General features: G+C 36.8%; 1 protein-coding gene across 2 annotated transcripts; it reads right to left on the minus strand.

The window, feature by feature from the left end:
• Positions 1 to 844: 844 nt before the first annotated feature.
• Positions 845 to 18,110, minus strand: ncapd3 (non-SMC condensin II complex, subunit D3; the record flags this gene model as incomplete). 2 transcript variants are annotated; one of them, XM_081360420.1, is made up of 35 exons in its annotated part: positions 845 to 1,625; positions 2,637 to 2,700; positions 2,836 to 2,898; positions 2,994 to 3,035; positions 3,333 to 3,400; positions 3,569 to 3,702; positions 3,827 to 3,997; positions 4,759 to 4,869; positions 4,948 to 5,144; positions 6,315 to 6,448; positions 6,576 to 6,713; positions 6,811 to 6,890; positions 6,991 to 7,229; positions 7,322 to 7,423; positions 7,675 to 7,783; positions 9,256 to 9,363; positions 9,450 to 9,559; positions 10,009 to 10,106; positions 10,323 to 10,514; positions 10,628 to 10,848; positions 12,636 to 12,770; positions 13,519 to 13,592; positions 13,681 to 13,788; positions 13,879 to 13,917; positions 14,040 to 14,292; positions 14,412 to 14,537; positions 15,004 to 15,076; positions 15,290 to 15,423; positions 15,506 to 15,593; positions 16,103 to 16,164; positions 16,451 to 16,618; positions 16,787 to 16,962; positions 17,165 to 17,327; positions 17,461 to 17,612; positions 18,019 to 18,110. In XM_081360420.1, the coding sequence occupies 35 exons, from the start codon at positions 18,068 to 18,070 to the stop codon at positions 1,553 to 1,555; spliced, it is 4,257 nt and encodes a 1,418-aa protein (XP_081216546.1). In that variant the 3' UTR covers positions 845 to 1,552. The 2 variants fall into 2 exon arrangements, with proteins under 2 accessions (XP_081216546.1, XP_081216547.1); XM_081360421.1 differs by having other exon boundaries at positions 13,879 to 13,914; positions 18,019 to 18,070.
• Between the last annotated feature and the right edge of the window lie 167 nt (positions 18,111 to 18,277).

Consider the following 18,277-nt stretch of genomic DNA (forward strand, 5'->3'; position numbering starts at 1 on the left):
ATTTGGGTATAAAGTGTTTTAATTCTAAGACAGCAAACGGTTACTTTATTTCTTGATGTCAGAATTCCATTTTTAATCATGTATCATGGACCTTTTTTACAGTCTATGATCAGGACAGATATCAAAAGGTTTCTATCTCTCTCATGTGGAAGTGAGAGGAAACGCAACAATTGGTATGTTATTTGGAAAATTATCAATTCATGCTGGTTAACATGATCATCAGGTTTTGAACGCATTGAATGTAACTTCCAAAAATGATTTATTATTAATTTATTTTTCACACACACGCATGTTTTTTCGTTTTATGGGGACTTTCCATAGACATGATTTTTCTATTCTATCCCCTCACACTAACCATACCCCTAAACCTACCCATCACAGAAAACTTTCTGCATTTTTACATTTTCAAACAACATCACAATATGATTTATAAGCTGTTTTCCTCATGGGCACCAAAAAATGTCCCCACAAGTAAAAGGATTTCAGACATTGCCATCTTGGTGGGGATATTTTGTCCTCATAAATGTAGGGTTTGCCATTTTCTTCAAAGTTAGATTTGTTAGATGTTGGATTCATATTTATGGAGCAGCCTGTTCATGTGCAGTATTGGCATAATTTCATGCTTTTCTTGATTTTTGTATTTTTATTTATTATTATGACATTATATTTTGATCGTAACCAGTATATGCTGTGATCTTCAAAAGACAATGTGCATTTCGTGTTTATTCTGACACTTTCAGTTATGCTAATGCTCCAAAATCTGTTTTTATAACAGTAAAAACTCTTCATGTAATCGTATTACCGGCATTTTGTGTCATGTTTATCAAAATAAAACTGATAAAAAAATTATAGACCTCACTTTATTGGTATTTAAATAGCCTATATTAAACTTTATTCTTGTACACACAGGTGCTGTATTAAACACTAAAGTACAGAATGAGAATTTCGGTTGCTACATTTGAACATTGGAAATGTCTAATATGAATGTCTCGTCAAATACATTTAATCCACTTCTTCTGCAATAAAGACAGCAAACACTGGTAATCCACTCTGTAGACACAGGTGATAATATTCAGGGATTAAAAGCACACAAGAAAGTGGATTACACCTTAAAAAAAAGTCACTTGCATGACAAAATGTTTTATTATATATATATATAAACCTCTCAAAGACAGTTTTAGAAAAACATCATAAAGGAGAACCAGAACACTTGTGTACCAATGGGTGATAAATCTGCTCCATATAATAATCATTAGTTGCCACACTTTCTCTACTGATATGAACGGCAGGGATAGTAGATTGCGAATTTCAGACACATTCAGTACATTTCCATATAACAACCAGGTTTGGAGGAAATCCACATGATACGATCCAAAGTATCAAAAGCATTTAATAACATTTCCTTTTTACAAACAAGACAAGTCGATGAAATGGTAAAAAAGGAGTTATCAGGAGAACAGTGAAATAAAGAGGGCTTGTTATAAAGGTACAGTGAACTGAAAGGTAGAATCAATACATACTACATCATAATAAATGTACAGATAAACATTCACTAAAACCTTTTCTTGGATCTCAGTTTTTGTACAAGAGGAGATTGCACATTCCACTGCCTGGGCACTGGTTTTCTAAAGGGTGGAAGAAAAAAGAAGAAAAAAAAAAGAAATCTTAACCAATATACCTTCATGCTTCATCTAATATTTTTAGGTCATTGTAAAACAGTATATATTGTGAAGGGTCATTTCATTATGGTTGTTGTAGCGCTGTGCTGAAAATTATTTTCAAGGAAGTACCTTGTCTATTAAAGGGTTAGTTCACCCAAAAATTTAAATTCTGTCAGTAATTACTCACCCTCATGTTGTTCCAACTCCGTAAGACTTTCGTTCATCTTCGGAACACAAATTAAGATATTTTTATTTTTACGTAAAAAGACTCGACGCCCAGAGAGAAGGAAATGAAAAGTGGAATAAAGTCATTATTTTTGTTTGTTTTTAGCGCACAAAAAGTATTCTCGTCGCTTTATAAACTTAAGATTGAGCCACTGGAGTCACTTGGACTATATTAACAATGTCTTTAATACATTTTCTGGGCCAGCAAGTTATAGTGTCCATAAGCCTGCAGGAGGAGTGATCCAGCACTCAGATTTCATCAAAAATATCTTAATTTGTGTTCTGAAGATGAACGAAAGTCTTACGCGGTTGGAACAACATGAGGATGAGTAATTACTGACAAAATTTTCATTTTTGGGTGAACTAACCCTTTAATGGCTACAGTAACATCTTCAGCTAGACAGCTTGAGATCCTTTCTATCTCAACTGGTGTTTCTTAAGCCTAGTAGGGAATGTTTTATGAGCAGTAGGATGATCATTTTCATCCGCATGCAGTGCCGAAGCACAACCAAAAAAAAGTCTTCTGCAAAATGCATGCAGTTCTGTTTTTTTAACAGTGTACATTTAATTGAAATGTTAATGAACGATGTCTAAAACTTTGTATTACTATCACTTCTCGTTTCTATTGCCTCTTTAAGATGAAGTGCTTGTTGTATCCCTCATTAAGTCACTTTATTTAAAAGTGTCTGTTTAATGAATAAATGTAAATTCAGCTTAGCTCTCAATGCATAATGAAATGTATAAGCTTACTGTTGCTCTGGTGACATCAGATGTAGAACACTCTCTTCTTCTTCCGCATCTTTGTTATCTGTAACTAAGTACACATTTGACCATTTTCGCAAATTTCCATGTACTTGTTGAATGGTTTTAAAGATTTGAACACCATAGCATTGTAAATGAGATTTCTGACCATAAGACTAAATGTTAATGACCATTCGCAAAAACATACCTCTTCTAGATTCATTGCAGATGGCACTGACTTGCTCTCCAAATGTCACTTCATTGATGCTCGCTTAAAAAGAATCAGAAAAGAGCTCAATTAAATAGCGGTTTCCCTAAAGATGGACTTTTGTAATTATGGAAGACGTCCAAATGAATTAATCTTACCCTGTGGAGTACTAATGGCTCTCCCAACCTGTTTTCCTCGTCCTGTCAGGAGAGGGAGGGAGGGAGGGAGGGAGGGAGAGGGAGAGAGAAAGAGAGAGAGAGAGAGAGAGAGATTAAAAATTCTTTTCAACTGATAATACAGATGTTCTTTATAATATAATTATAATAAAATACATGATCTAAAATGCCTTTGAAGTTGTGTGATTAATTATTGTACTGCAGATATATAAAAAAAGAAAAAAAAAAAAAGAAATCCCAGAAATGACTGATCTGTGTTGATCTGTATGAGCAATCTTATTATTGGGTTGCTGACAAAAGAAAATGCTGATTTTGGTTTACCTGTTGAAAACACTGTAGGGGAAGAATTGCCCCTGACTGGAGTTACCATGCCTGCATATGTGCGGCGCCTGAGAGAACGAATAATTGTAAAAGTGATGTGAATATTCATACATAACACTTTTGCCTTATTTTTACAGACAAAGTGTGCTGCTGATGATATTATTATATTGATATTGGTGATATCTAACTAAAAAGTTACAGGTTATCTGTTGTACTTGGATGTGGCTCAGTTTTACCTCAGAGCATCAGCAGATTTTGGGGTTCGTGCGGGTCCTTTATTAGCATGAGGATGTAGAGGTGTGGCAAAACCTCCCCTCGGTGTCAGCCTCCCAACATTTGCTGCCTGGGCAGGAGAAGCCATGGCATTACCCTAAAGAAGAATGGGCAAGGGAGGGAAACAGAGGAAAGAAAGAGAGACAATGTCAAAAACTGGCAGTAAAGGCTTTGTTGTCAAATTTCTGCTACTTTCCGATGCATGCGTATGTTTGACTAACGTTTTGTCGGGGTGACATTGTGAAGTTGGCCAATTGGTTTTCCATCTGTTGTTGTTCTTGTTGTTGTTTTTCCTTTTCAAACTGCTTCATGTTATACTCCACCTCTGCAGCCAACTGCTCATCAGCAGCAAACAGCTCCTTCACTTCTGAACGATAGTCCTGCATGGTCACCTGCAATAGACACATAAACAAAAGGCTTGTCTTGTGATGGGTGTGAATAACTTGACATTAACTCATAAATTACATCAATGATCAATTGCCTCATCTTCTCTCTTGATTTTAAAATTGTGGTTTATTTTAAATGTATGAATAAATTAATATGATTTAATGTCATAAAATATTAATGACACATTCACATTTTTTGTGTGCTTTCAATCTGTCAGTTAATTAAAACATTGCTACATAAGTGCTACAACTACCACAAGGATGTGTTTGATGAATCAGTGTAAACTAATGGACCCTTTCACAGAATATATTGTTATATTACCTTAGCATTACCACAATGTCTGAGGAAGGGAATTTTTCTCTTTTCTGACCACCATAATCAATCTCTCTATATTTTTTCCCTCTTTTGCAAAGTCACAGAAACCCTATCATGGACTATAGTTTACTTACTGGAGCAAATTGTAACAAAATATTATTATTAATATTTGTTGTACTCTCTTGTTCACCACCATGGAAGTTTACTCAATTACTATGACTTGTGTTTCTGAGAACATGAAAACGTGAAAAGGATTCATTTCGGCACTACAGTTTTTTTTTGTTTTTTTTTATAAATCTTATTGACTGAAAAAATTGAGATGAGATGCAATGGCCCAAGACATTTGTCTGATGTGTTTGATATGTAGACAAATAATTAAAAACTAATTTATTTAAAGAAGTAGGGAGGGGTAGGCACATCCCTTATATCTAATCATGCCTGTATGCATCACCTGTAGGTACGCCATAAGGTGTTTCAGGACAGGTGAGTGTCGCTCTTCCAGCATGTTCTTCAGACTGATGATGATAGGAATAACATTCTCCACAAAGTTTCTTTTTTGGACCTGCACATGAGACAGATGGCAAGTTTAACAAAGATCTGATGACCACCCCCAGAATTTACACTCAGGATGTTTTCTCACCTGTGACACCAACTTTTTCTGGGCCACCTGTAAGACAGCTTTAGCCATGGCCATCTCATCCTCCTGAGGTTCCTCTCCTGCTGCTGCGCCACTCATGGCTGACAGTTTCATCTCCTTCAGGGAGAGGATGTCAAATGTATCTGCAAGCAACTCTGAACCCTGAGAGTCCAGAGGCAGCTCAGAGTCCACAAAACTGGCTGGAGAAAAGAGGCATCTGTAAGGGTCACATCTATGTAATAAACCAGTGTTTCTCTGAACTTCTGTTGAGTCCCTAACCATTTGCTTTCAACCTGTAAATTGGATTTACAGCTACATAAGTCATGGATAAATATTCCTGCTACTGAAAAAAAACACACAAGATAGTTAAAGGGTTAAACATTGATAAACAACATTGTAACAAAATTGTAATCGGTGGGGCTGTTGCTCTATTCAGGGTTCATAAAGAGCTTGTTTTAAACATTATGTTTTCAATGTTTGAAATGTCCTTGAATTTTGAAGATCCTCTTTGAAAATAAATGCTTGGTATTTTTCCTTAGAACTTCCAGTTAGATTAATAAATATTTTTCTTTTTTTAAAAGATCGAGTCTGTGTCAGTAATCGCATACTCTCATGAGTAGGTACTCATTACTAGTAGGTAATTACTTCACGACTGCTAAAAAATATGTTCTATATAGTATAAATGTAATCTGGACGTACTAATTTGCCATGTTGTCATTATCATGTGACCTACCAGCGTGAGTTACATTGCTTTACTGCCATTTATAAATCCTCTCCTGTGGCCTCATGGCATAGTAATGTGTTCATCATCCTATGCACACTTCAGAATCTTGCCGGAAGTAGTAGGTCATACGGTACTTTTTGCCTACTCTTTTATGAGTACTTTCTCTTTTATGAGAAGTATCAGACATACTTTTGTCACATACTGTTTTTCGCCAACTATTTAGTAGGGATGTATGCGTATTCAAATGCAGTCCGAGTCATGGGTCTCTTGTGTTCTGTTCTTTTAATATCTGGAATGGTATTGCAGCAGAAAAGGTGTGTTTCTGTTGCACTGTACAGATGTGAATTTATACTTCTTTCAGCCTGAATCATTCAGATAAAATTTTGTGTTTCATATTCATTTTTGCTCTTGGTGTAAAAGGACCATTCGTCTGCGATTCATTTCACTATATTGCATAGCCTCTGGTGTAAAAAGTTATTTTTCTCCAGACAGTTTTGTCAACTCACTGTTTCAATCACTGTATTTTGCCCTGCTTGGAAGCCCATTGAATGTGCTGGAAAAGTGCTTAAATTTCACTCCTAAAACCTGTACAAACCCTGCACACTGCAAACACCACAGAAAGCAATCTATCACAAACAGCTCTCACCAAGAATGTCCTGGCAAATTTTGGTGGTGATATTGAAGCGTTGCTCATCTGTAAAGTTTTTCAATAGGAACCTGTAGATCCTGAAGCGTTTGCCTTGATTCTGGTGTCCTCTCAGAGAAAACCTGCTTTTCTCACTGACAGAAAACAAACCAAAACACATTTTCAGAACTCCTAGCATTCCACATTAGTCGATTCCTCCCATAAAGGGAAAGGAAATTAAACATTGTTTCTGAACATACAATGGATAATTTCAGAATGTACCTCTCAGTTTGAGGAAATTTATTATATTTCTTATGTTTCTCATAAGAGTTGAAGTAGAAAATGCACTCAATGAAATGCTGGGAAAACATGAGGGGACTCTTCTTAAGCAGGAGGTCAACCAGGCAGTACTCACAGAGACTAAACAACAAAACAAACGTAAAACAACAACATTATATTAAATGGCAAAAGAAACTGCACTGTAATAAGCTTTTCTTTGTGAAGCCATATTTCTTACTCTGCAATGGCAGGATTTTGGTCCACAAGAGCAATAGCAAAGCGGAAAAACAGCGCACCTTTCCATTTCACATATTCCTCCTATTGAAGAGCAAAAAAACACAATGCAGGACGTTTAAAGAATCTGACACAGCCAGATAAAAAAAAGAAAAGAAATGCTTGGAGGGTCTTGCATGAGTACCTGCAGTAAGTTGGTGAGCATAATGAGGGTCTGTTCTCGGACGATGGGCTCTTTGTCTCTCAGACATGCTGAGATGTTTGGGATATATCGGCTCACTGTGTTGGTGTAACGCACGCAAAGGTCGCACATCACCACCACCACGTTACTGCGCACGGCCAGCTCTGTGCCCACTTCCAGCTCCCGCGCAAACACAGGGAGATACTTCAACATTAGTTCCTCGTGCTGCAAACAAAGCTTACCTATGACACAGAGAGAACAATTCTATCACATTGAGCCAGCTGGGTAATGTGCATCTCAAAAAAAAAAGAAACGGTTTGTAAATGTTTATCACCTAATGTGATAACAGCATGAGCTCGGACCACTGTTGGCATGGAATTGGGTTTGAACTGAGACAGAGGCTGACTAGCAGGCAGTTCATGTCCTTCAGCAGGAACTGAAAGAAAACACAGAACAAAAAACAAAACATGCAGTTGATGAGACAGATGTTTTTAAAGCATTATTCCAAGACCTTGATATTGACACCAGCTGTAAATTGCATCTTAATCTGTGCTTACAGCTACAACAAATTTCTGAAAAGCTCTTGGATGTGATTTATTGAAATGACACATGCACATGATAAGAATCCTGGGATAGATGTGCATCCATACCAAGCAAAAAAAAAAAAAAAAAATTGAATGGCCTCACCTAGCTGCTCTGATGGAGTTAGAACAGACTGAACCAGAAGGAAAATTCTCTTCCCCACTTTAGAAGGACAATGGAGAGAAGTGGCACCAAGTGTATAAAGATGTTTCACCTGAGATACACAGGATACATTGAAGGGAATATAACATTGCCATTTTAAAATGCAAAATGTAAATTAAACTATCACTTTATTTAACGCTTTTAACAAGCTGTGGTCTCTGAGATTCGTTTTTGAGTTTAATGCACACAGTCAAAGGTACGTTCATTTTTAACAAGGTTTATGATAATTTAAGTCTGATTGGCAAATTTCAACCGCAATAGTTTTGTTATTTCTTTCATAATGTAATGCAGGTTTATAAAGTGGCTGTGACTGAGACTAGAGGTTAGATACTGCATTAACACTATAAAGCTAATGGGTCTGTTTACACCTGGTCACTTTTACTGATCAGACAACCATCTAATATGTGAAAACTGTTCCATTTACTCCCAGCCACATAAATGTGTCACTGCAAAACAAATATAAATCCAAACTTCAATTCCCATACCATATGCAAAATAAACATCAATAAGAGCTGCATATTATTTATCATCAGCTAATTTCTCATCAAAAGACATCAATAGGAGAGAGAGCGGCATCAGCTTATTTTATTCTAAGATTATTTAGTCTCACTATTTTTAGTTATTGTATGATTATTGTATGTTCAGGATGCGACACCGAACTTTCAGTTTCGTTTCAGAATCAGAATGCTTGCACAAACAAGGAATATTTCTTAAAAATATATAAAAGAATAAAGAAAGACAAAAACATATTTACAGATTGTGAACATACAGTATATACAGTATTATGAATAAATATCAACTAAGTTTACAAAGATATTGCACTAAGCAGCAGAGTATTACACTTACAGGCTTATGCCTTGGGAGGCATTTAACCGTTTAAGAGGGAAATGGCCTGTGGGAATAAGCTGTTCCTGTGTCTAGACGTTCTATTGCCCAGTGACCTGAAACATCTAGGGCACAGGAACAGCTTCTTCCCAGAAAGCCATTTCCCTCTTAAACAGTTCAATGCTTCATTTTGAGCATCTGCTTGCTGAAGAAATGCTCAGCTGCTCATCTGAGGTGGGCCATTTCTGTGGCGTTGCGTGTTGCAGTAGCACTATCATATCTGGCTGCCGATAGCCTAACACACTCTCACACGAGTAAAATTTACATATGTGGCTTCGACAGCCAGATGCATTTCGGTTGTCCAGTTTCGTTTGGAATGAGTCTGAAACCACCTCCTGAAACCATCAGTCTCGAAAGCATTTCGGAGGACATTTACAGTACACCTTGTCTTTTCCGATCAGAGAAAACGCATGAAGTGACCAGGTGTAAACAGACACTATATTGTTGCTTTCTGATTTAAAAAGCACAACAGCAAGAAAAAAAAAAGAAAAGAAAAAAGCCGTTTAACAAGAGGGATAAGAGTGTGAAAAATAGTCATGTAAAACTAAATTGATTGTTTTTGCTGCAAAAACTTTAATAATGTTAGGCCTCAATGAAAAAAGTGTGATTTATCCCCCTTAATAAAGGCTCTGTCTGTACCAGAAGGTCTTCATTGATGTTCATAGCTCCTTTCTCTTGTAGAATGACACCAGACAGATAACTCTCACAAACAGAGACCAGCTCTCCACAGAAACGATCCAGGAACCTCTGAAACACACACAAAGACAGAAAGTATAAATAAAATACATCTAATAATGGCTTCTTGGCAATGTATAATGGATGTAAGATCTTACCAATGTGTCCTGAGTGTTGTCTGATCTTCCAAACCTGACCAGAGTATCCACACAGGAGTTAATCACCTCCAAAGGCAGACTGAAAGTCTTCAACCAGCCCATCAGATCATCTACACAGGTAAAACATGCACACATTTGTAATGTATTTGAATTAAAATTCCATTACTAACAAAGCTGTGTTTTGAATGTGTAACTTTAACTGTAACTTTCTATTTTAGAATGATCATGTGACACTGAAGACTGAAGTAATGGCTGCTAAAAATTCAGCTTTGCCAACAGGAATAAATGTAAAATTTAAAAATAAGCTTAAATATAATATAGTTATTCTAGTTTAAATTGTAATAGTATTTCTATTTTCCCCCAAAAATGCAGAATTTCTGAGCATGAAAAATCTTTTTAAAAAACTTCAGGACAAATGAAACAATAGCAGTTCTAAGTTTATCTGAATCCAACCTGACTTAAAAAGTCTTGAACTCACAATTAATTGGTCTTACACACTCACTGAACCACAAGTCAGATTCAGGTTAAAAACCAAGGAACTGGTTCACACAACACTTACCAACTATTCTGGCCTTGGTGTCATCATTGATATTAGAGGCAATGTCACCCATAACGCTCAAGATATGACAGGTCATTGTAACTGAAACAACTGGTGACCTGATAATTAAAACAAACACATCATTAAAAAAAAATATTTTAGAACAAAATCACATGCAAAGCAAGCAGACACCATTTACACACTAAATTTTTACAATAAATTATTCACTAAAAAAACTACATACTCTTTGACCTCTTTCCTTTATAACTGTCTGCACATTTACCATATGGTTTGATGACACAACAAATTCCACTTCCTCAGCTCTGTTTTCTGACCTGATAGTATTCTCCCAGGTATCCAGAATGGTGGAGTAGTTCAGTTTAGGAGAGCAACTGGCAATTTTAGCTAACAGCAGCCAGGCAGCAGCAGCCCTCTCTCCCTCTGTGTGAGACAGCAAACTGTTCACAAAGGCAGGAGTGAACTTCTGCTGTGGAGCCCACACGCTGAAAGCCTTGCTGAAATACCGGCTACCGAAGAGAAGGATGTGGAGGAAGACAGAAATAAAACAATGAAAGCAAAGAAAGGGGGAGATATGTCACACACTTGTAATCACAGATGATTAGGACAACGTGTTACTAACCTGAGGTCTTGACACTTCTCACACATCAGTCCCAGTAAATCCCAGGCCAGCCTCTGAGAGGTGTCGCCATCCCGATATTTGCCTTGATTCTTAATGTTAGTGATGATGACATGGTCCAGGCACTCTAGAGCTTTCTCCTGCACAGAGCTCTCAGAGTCCATGACAGCCGGTAACACTCCTCTCAACCAGGCCTCCTGCACCTCTCTATTTTCAGGCAGAGCCTGGACACATCATAATTGAAAGAAAGAAGGTTATAGGACAACAATACACAAAATAAACTAGCACTTGTCTTGAGGTTAAAGACCCGTTTGCACCAAGGACGATAGCTAGAATAATAACGATAAAGATAAGATATAGTTTTAAAAATAATTCTAAATGTAAAAGAATAGCAGAGTCCCTTTAAGACCATAGACAGTATAAGAAGTGGACAGAGCCATCTCATTGGAACTCAGTTGAGACAAGTGAAGCCCATTTTTAGCGTTTTTTTAGGACTTCCGTTCCTGACGCGCAGACTCAAACCGACTCAAACTGAGCTTGACGACGTAGATGTGACGTAAGCAACCCGTCTGTCTTCTAGTGGCTGTGGCATGAGAAATCTGAATCATTCCCTTCCGAATCTTGCAGAGACGGAGAGTGTGAGTAGGAGCTGTCCATGAGCTAGGAGCAGGAGCAACTTTTGCTAGGTATTCTGATTAATTATTTTGTCATTTTGCCTCCACGTCTCCCCGATTGCCCGCGAGCTTCTCCTCCCGTCCATACGGTAATCTCTCTACTGTGCGACAAAGAGTTGCGTGGTTATGACGCAATCGTTAGCCTACTTTTACAAAAACTGCTTCTACGGGGCCATAACATAAGCTACAAGGTAATGGAGCATTTTATACATTATCGTGTTTCTTTAGAAATAAATAATGGACAAATGGAGTCTTCAAACGCCTCAGATGTAAAGTTATTCGCTGTCAAAATGACGCCAAAATGAATGGGAGTCAATGGGATGCTAACAGCAGGTGAAGTTCTGCTACAAGATGGTGGCACACGGCCGGCTTCAACTTCCGGTCGACTTCCTGACCGCTTGTTTAAGACAAGTCATTTCACTCTGCAGCCATCTTTGAAACTCAATTTCAAAGATGGCAGCAGGGGATTTCCACTGAACTGGTTTGAAAAAACATAAGAAAATAAAAAATCACGGGTGTCAGTCATGCAAGTATAGCTCCTATCTCTTTGAATAAGGAAACATAAAATTCTCCAAAGCTGTTTACCAACCTAAAGATTCAATTTCATATTTGAAATAAATCATGAAATGGTTTCTTATGATAAAATAGCAATAAAAAAATATTTATGTGCAGTGAAAAGCATGGTTCTCAGAAAATGTACTGTTTCTATAGCAACCAGAGCTTCTTACAGCAGCTCCAGTGACGAGATGACTATCAATCAACGATTGGCTCTTTTATTTAGAAGGCGTGAATTATTCCGCCATATTGTGCATTGTAGTTTCTCCCATTTGGTAATATGAGAGCACCGTCTTTGTATATCTGAAGTCTTTGATTAAGATAATGGTTGGAAACACTTTCACAATGATTTTTTACACTGACACGACGATAAAAACATTAACAGCCAATCAGAATCCTTAAACATTTAAAGTGGCAGTAGACAACCTGAAGGACAGTGCGGTGGTGTGGATGCTAATATAGTTATAGTTAGAATTATCATTCTTGTTATTAACGGGCCTTAAGAGATATGGCAACCCCTCATTGGCCAGGCCATTTTCAGAGAAAGCTACCATACCAGCTGAAGATAAGTCGTGAGGAAAAATGTCAAGTTCTTAAAAACACAAGAATTAGAATTTAGAAACATGATCTCAGTAAACATTAAAATGGAGAGGCACAGGTAAAAGTTTGACTGTTTTGACTAGCTAATCATTTGATTGGTCATAACAGATACTAGATAGTATGAATCCATCTGTTAGATGCAGCAATAATGTTGTAATGTGAGGTTGGAAGGGGGTGCTCACAGCGAGGAGGTCCATAAGGCACTGCATGGCTTTCTTCTTCACTGAGACAGCAGGATCCCTGCAGCGCTCCGACAGTATACTCAGATTCTCCGCACTGCATGAGACCACACCATGCTTCAGCAGACTCATGACGGTCTACACAAACACATGAAAGACACACGATCAGATACATCTGCTTGCTTTATACAGTTTTGACAATGAAACTAATGGCCTAGCATACTCTACCATTGAAAAGTAAGAATTTTTTTTTAATGCTTTCTGTTAAAGAAGTCTTACAAAGGCTGCATTTATTTAAATAAAATCAGTAATACTGTGAAATATTATTACAATTTACAGAAACAGTTTTCTACCATAATTCATTCCTAATTTATTCCTGTAATAGCCATACTGAATTTTCAACAGCTTATTTGGAGCTCAATAAACAGTTCTGGAAAGTTTATGGAAAAAGTGAGGCTTTTTTTGTTTAGGATCCTTTGAGTTTGATGAATAGAAAGTTCTAAAGAACAGTATTAATTGAAACAGAATTTTGTAACCACGCACATATCTTTACTGTCAATTTAATTAACAATGCATCCTTGCTGAATTAAAGTATACATTTCTTTAAAAAAAAAAAAAATACTAGTTGGACGACTAATCGCCCATCGTGACCCAACCCTACTGTGAGCTACACCAGTATCTGAAGGTCAAAGATCTGGCAATCACAAACAGTAATTTATTGGGTAATTCAGCAAAAACTGCTTATTTTATAGACCATAGTGGAAAGTGGTCACATACAGTAAAAATAATTAAGAACCGTTTTGGTGTAATAAACATTGACTTTAATAATTTATGTATAATATATGGAAAATGTGAAATGTTACAAAGTGTACAATGTATTTCATACCTCCAGTGCACTTTTTCTAGCATTGGTTTTTGGATCACTGACATGCTTTTTAAACAGAGCCATAGTTTCCTCATCTAAAAGTAAATAAAAAAAAATTAATAAAGAAATAGTGATGTAAAAAATTGTATTTAAAATGACAAGGCCTATTTGAGTTAAACTTACTCTGAAAAGAAGTATTCATACCACTCCTGTTGGTCGTAGTGATGCTCTTGTGTTTTGTAAGCTCAATGGTTCTGAAGGTCAGGGCAGTTTTCTGACCTTTCAGAGTTTCTGAAAAACATTACACACTGAAGTGAACCATCATTGACTATAAAAATCCATCTACCTAATTTCATTTTAAGTACCAAAATACAATCTTACGCTCAGATTGGGCTGAATCCAGCATAGTCTGAGCACCTGCTGAAAAAGAATGCGCTTAATCAGTATTTAAATGTATGTTACAAATAAAGAATAGAATTCCCTCATATACAAACATTTTTACACTGAGATGTACAGTTATTATACTGTAGTAATATACATACTATTGGAGAATAGCTCATGCACACATTTTGTGGCATTCTGGGAACCCAGCTCCAGACACTGTGCCAGGCAATGCAATGCGTGACCTCTGACCGTGGGAGAGACGTCATTACGATGATTGTAAATTATATTGTGGACCAGGAACCTGTGAGACAGGAACACAGCCAGCTCAGGGTCCACTGTGTCGTCCACGTCCCTCTCGCTCTGCTGCAGAAGGACCATGGTAACATCAAGCGCAAACATTCTAAATGCCACCTGTAGAGAAGTTTTTTTTCAGGAATCAGGAAAAGACCAGTGCATTGACAAATATCAAATAATCTGTGCAAATGTCAAGTTGTGCTCAAATAAGGGGCCGTTATAGTCACAATGTTCACCTTGTTATTTTGGGAGTAGTTATAGAGCCACTTAACGATGGCTGCGTAGTCCTGGCACGGCATCTTAGCCATCAGCTTCCCAACTGCCTGTGCTCCACTGGATCGATATTCAGATTTTTCCACCATCTAAAAACCCAGAATGAGTTACATGGAATTAAATGGAAGATTTTTTTTTTAATGGCAACACCTCACAGGTTAGTTCACCCAAAAATGAAAGCTGCTGTTGTTGTTCTTAGAATTGATTTGAGAGCTGCATAATGACTTGCATGAATGATTTGATAGTGAATAATGATGTCTGTATGTGTATATAGCTTTGGAAAATTTGGAATATAAGACAAGTTGTATGAACTACTTTTATGGTTCTTTAATAGTGCTTTTTGTCTGTTTTGAAGCTTAACAGCTGAGGTCACTATAATATGTCATATATGCAACTGTATGTAGATTTTTATGAAAATCTAATTTTGTGTTCCATGAAAATAATAACTATATAAATATATCAGGAATGACATGAGGGTTGAGAGTCAACAAAGACAAAACTGAAATAATTCAAATTAAATTATTTATTAAAATGTTCCTTTAAAATAAAATATACCTGATGGCAGATGTGTTGCACAATGATCCGTAAAAGTGGCAATGTGGCATCCCTCTGCTGATCAACAATATGACTAGAACACATAAATCAGATAGAATCAACTCACAGTATCAATGCTGAAGAAATATTGGGGGACTAAGTAAACCCAACTTAATACATTTAGAGATTGTATGTCATTATATAAAAAAAATAAAAATAGATTTTTTTTCCTATAAAAATAGGATTTATTTATTATTTTTTCCTATTTTTCCCTTTTCCTATATGAAATAGAATTGGAGTCACTAACCTAATGAAAAGGATGGCCTGGTCTCTGGCACCACAGACAGCCTGAGATGGAGCAAGAAGACATGGCTTGGATCTCTCCTGTGCTTTCATCATTAGAATCGCATACAGTAGCTTGCGGAACACTCGGCGACGGCACTGTATAATACAACACACAGTGATCAAGCAATGTAATCATGCAACCAAAATACAGTGGTCTTCTTAAAGTAACCCCACACACCTCATCTCCTTCACCATGAATGGTTGAGCAGAGTAGCCCCAGTCCATGATAGGACAGCTCAGGCAGACTCTCTAATTGGTCGACATTCCTGTAAAAACACACACACACAAAAAAAACTCAGAAGGCTGCAAAGCTTGATATAAAGTCAGATGTATTTGTGTAAAAGACTCTTTAAGAAGAAATGCATCAGTTTTGATATTCTTAACTAAAACAAAATTAAAAAAACTATTAAACTTTTTGGTGTTTTTTTAGCCTGGTCGTTAGAAATTGGGTGTGCAAATCTGTGGAAAACTGGGAGCGTAGAGGGGAGACAACAACCAATAAAACACAGCCCTGCAACACACTGATTATTCAAACAAACATGAAAAAAAAAACCATAAAAACAAATAAATCTAAAACAAAGTCAATTTTAAACATTAGATGAAAAACTTAAACCCTAAAAGACAACTGTAAATCTTGCCTTGGGAACAAACTGAAATTGAAATATTAAAAAATTAATAAAAATGACAGACAAAAAATGTAAATGAAAACTAGTATATAAATAAAACTAAAACAATGCTGTAATGCATTTCCTCATCTTTCTAATTTTGCATTTACCTTTCCTGAGAGAATGACAGATCTCCAATAACTGGTTCAAAGTTGGTAAGTTCAGTGAAAAGCTGAAAAATGAAAATAATGTAAGAAATCTCAGCATTAGTATAACTGTACAAAATGCACTTGGTTTCAATATCAACATGTGAAAGTGTTCTAACCATACTCAGATATATACATTAACGCTGCTTTTCTGCTGAGACAAATATGCTCTGAGAAGGTTATCTACTCTTCAAAGGGGTCAACCTTCTTTTTAATGGAGTAGAAGAAACGAAAAAAGACCAATCCCTAACTACCACAAGAAGCACACAAATCCTGGGTGAGGCTGGCACACATCTCGCATCATTTACAGACCTGAACACAACTGTCAGCACTCTGAGGTTTGTCTCGAAGCGAAATTCTCTCTAGGAGTCTCAGAAGTGTGCGAACCAGTGATACAATGCTCTCCCTTAGTTTCAGCAAATCCTGTGCAGAAAAGTACATCCCCTCTTCTTCATCATCTTCATCGTCATCAATCTCCATCTGCTGGGAAACAAAACACAAAAATATGCAATACATGACATCACTGTCAACACTATCTTTGACAGATAGACTGAATCTGACGTGTCAGAGTAGGAAAATACACTTTTAAAGATGATGAGTGTAAATGTCACATATGCAAACAAACAATAAAAAAAATATATACTATACCTCTTCTGACGCTTTCTTTGGGGGTTTGGATCGTTTTCCAGGTTTGGGGTCACCTTGGGAGCACTTCAGAGAATCTTTCTTGCGTTTCTTGCCAGAGTCTTGAGGCCAGCATTTTAGGGGCATGTTCAGACAGGTATCAAAAAGGATCTGATGGTACACTTTATTTGCAACACTACCTGAAGATGGACACACAGAAAAAGATTAAATAAACTAAAGAGAAATTCTGACAGTGTTATGTTAAAATAGAAGGATCTGACATCACATTTGCTTTTATGTAGGGATTTTGGTTGTGGATGACAGGTCCTTGACATCACTAACAAACTTGAAATCAGTTTTTTTTTTGCTCTAGGCTATATTAATAATCTGTTGCAATCTGACCTGGTATTTTCAGCAGCAACAAGTATAGAGACGCTGCCTGTAGACCACACAGTCTCTGTTCAAGACTGGGATTTTTGGCTTTAGCACTAAGGATGAAGTAGGACAGGACAGCCACCAAAGTTTTTGCGGAGACACCATTCTCACCAAACACCACCCAGACACTCTACAGGAAAACAATACATGTTCAAGAAATCATAAGTAGATTACATTGCAGTGAATAACAAAACTAATCTATGATATTTGTGTAAGCCCTTGGTGAGGTGAAACAAAGAAATCACAAAATCATCAAGTTATACCTGTGTATTGTCATCATCCTCATTGGAGAAGGTCAGAAGCTGCATGTAGACTGTTTTGAAAACATCAGGGTCTTCCTTTATCTCCTCCTCAATAACAGGGTCAAGAGGGTCTGTGTCGGTGAACTCGAAATCCCACACTGCATCCACCCAGTCTAAAACATTTCAACAAGTCAATACCATATGTACATCCTGAGGCTAATGATGCACAAACATTATGCAGGCAGTTCATTAAGTTTTAAAATATACAATGAGCATGCGATTTACACTATGACTAGGCTATATAATATTACTATGGCAGTTTGAACGGATAGTTAAACGTTAGATAGAAAAGACAGTGAGTTTGGATATAGCAGAACAAAATGTTTCGCTAAAAAAAAAACACCTAAAATCTCGCATATTACAAACTATGACCCGAAACCAAAACAAACTCCCGGTATGACAATGTCAGTTGCAGCTCAACATATTTTGAGGTTTAATAGAAAAATACACACGATGAGTCTCAAAAAAGCATTTAGCATTTGTTCCCAAAACATGCTCGTGACAAAAAAGACACTATACCTGAAGACACGCTGTTTAATTTTAATAACTGCAGAGCACGTATCAACTCCATCTTTCGTTCAAAACAACGCGCCAACAACAGTGGGACTTCGCGTCACATATCCCGGCATGCACTGCGGCATTCACTGTCGATCTCATGAATATTAATTAGAAAATGACTTTTTTTTTTCGTTTTAACTAAACCTAAACGTAATACCAGTACGCATAACATGCATATATGGTACTAATCTCCAAATAATAATAATAAGACAATTAAAAA

Source organism: Scardinius erythrophthalmus (assembly GCF_964197995.2).
Source record: "Scardinius erythrophthalmus genome assembly, chromosome: 3".
Taxonomy (NCBI): domain Eukaryota; kingdom Metazoa; phylum Chordata; class Actinopteri; order Cypriniformes; family Leuciscidae; genus Scardinius; species Scardinius erythrophthalmus.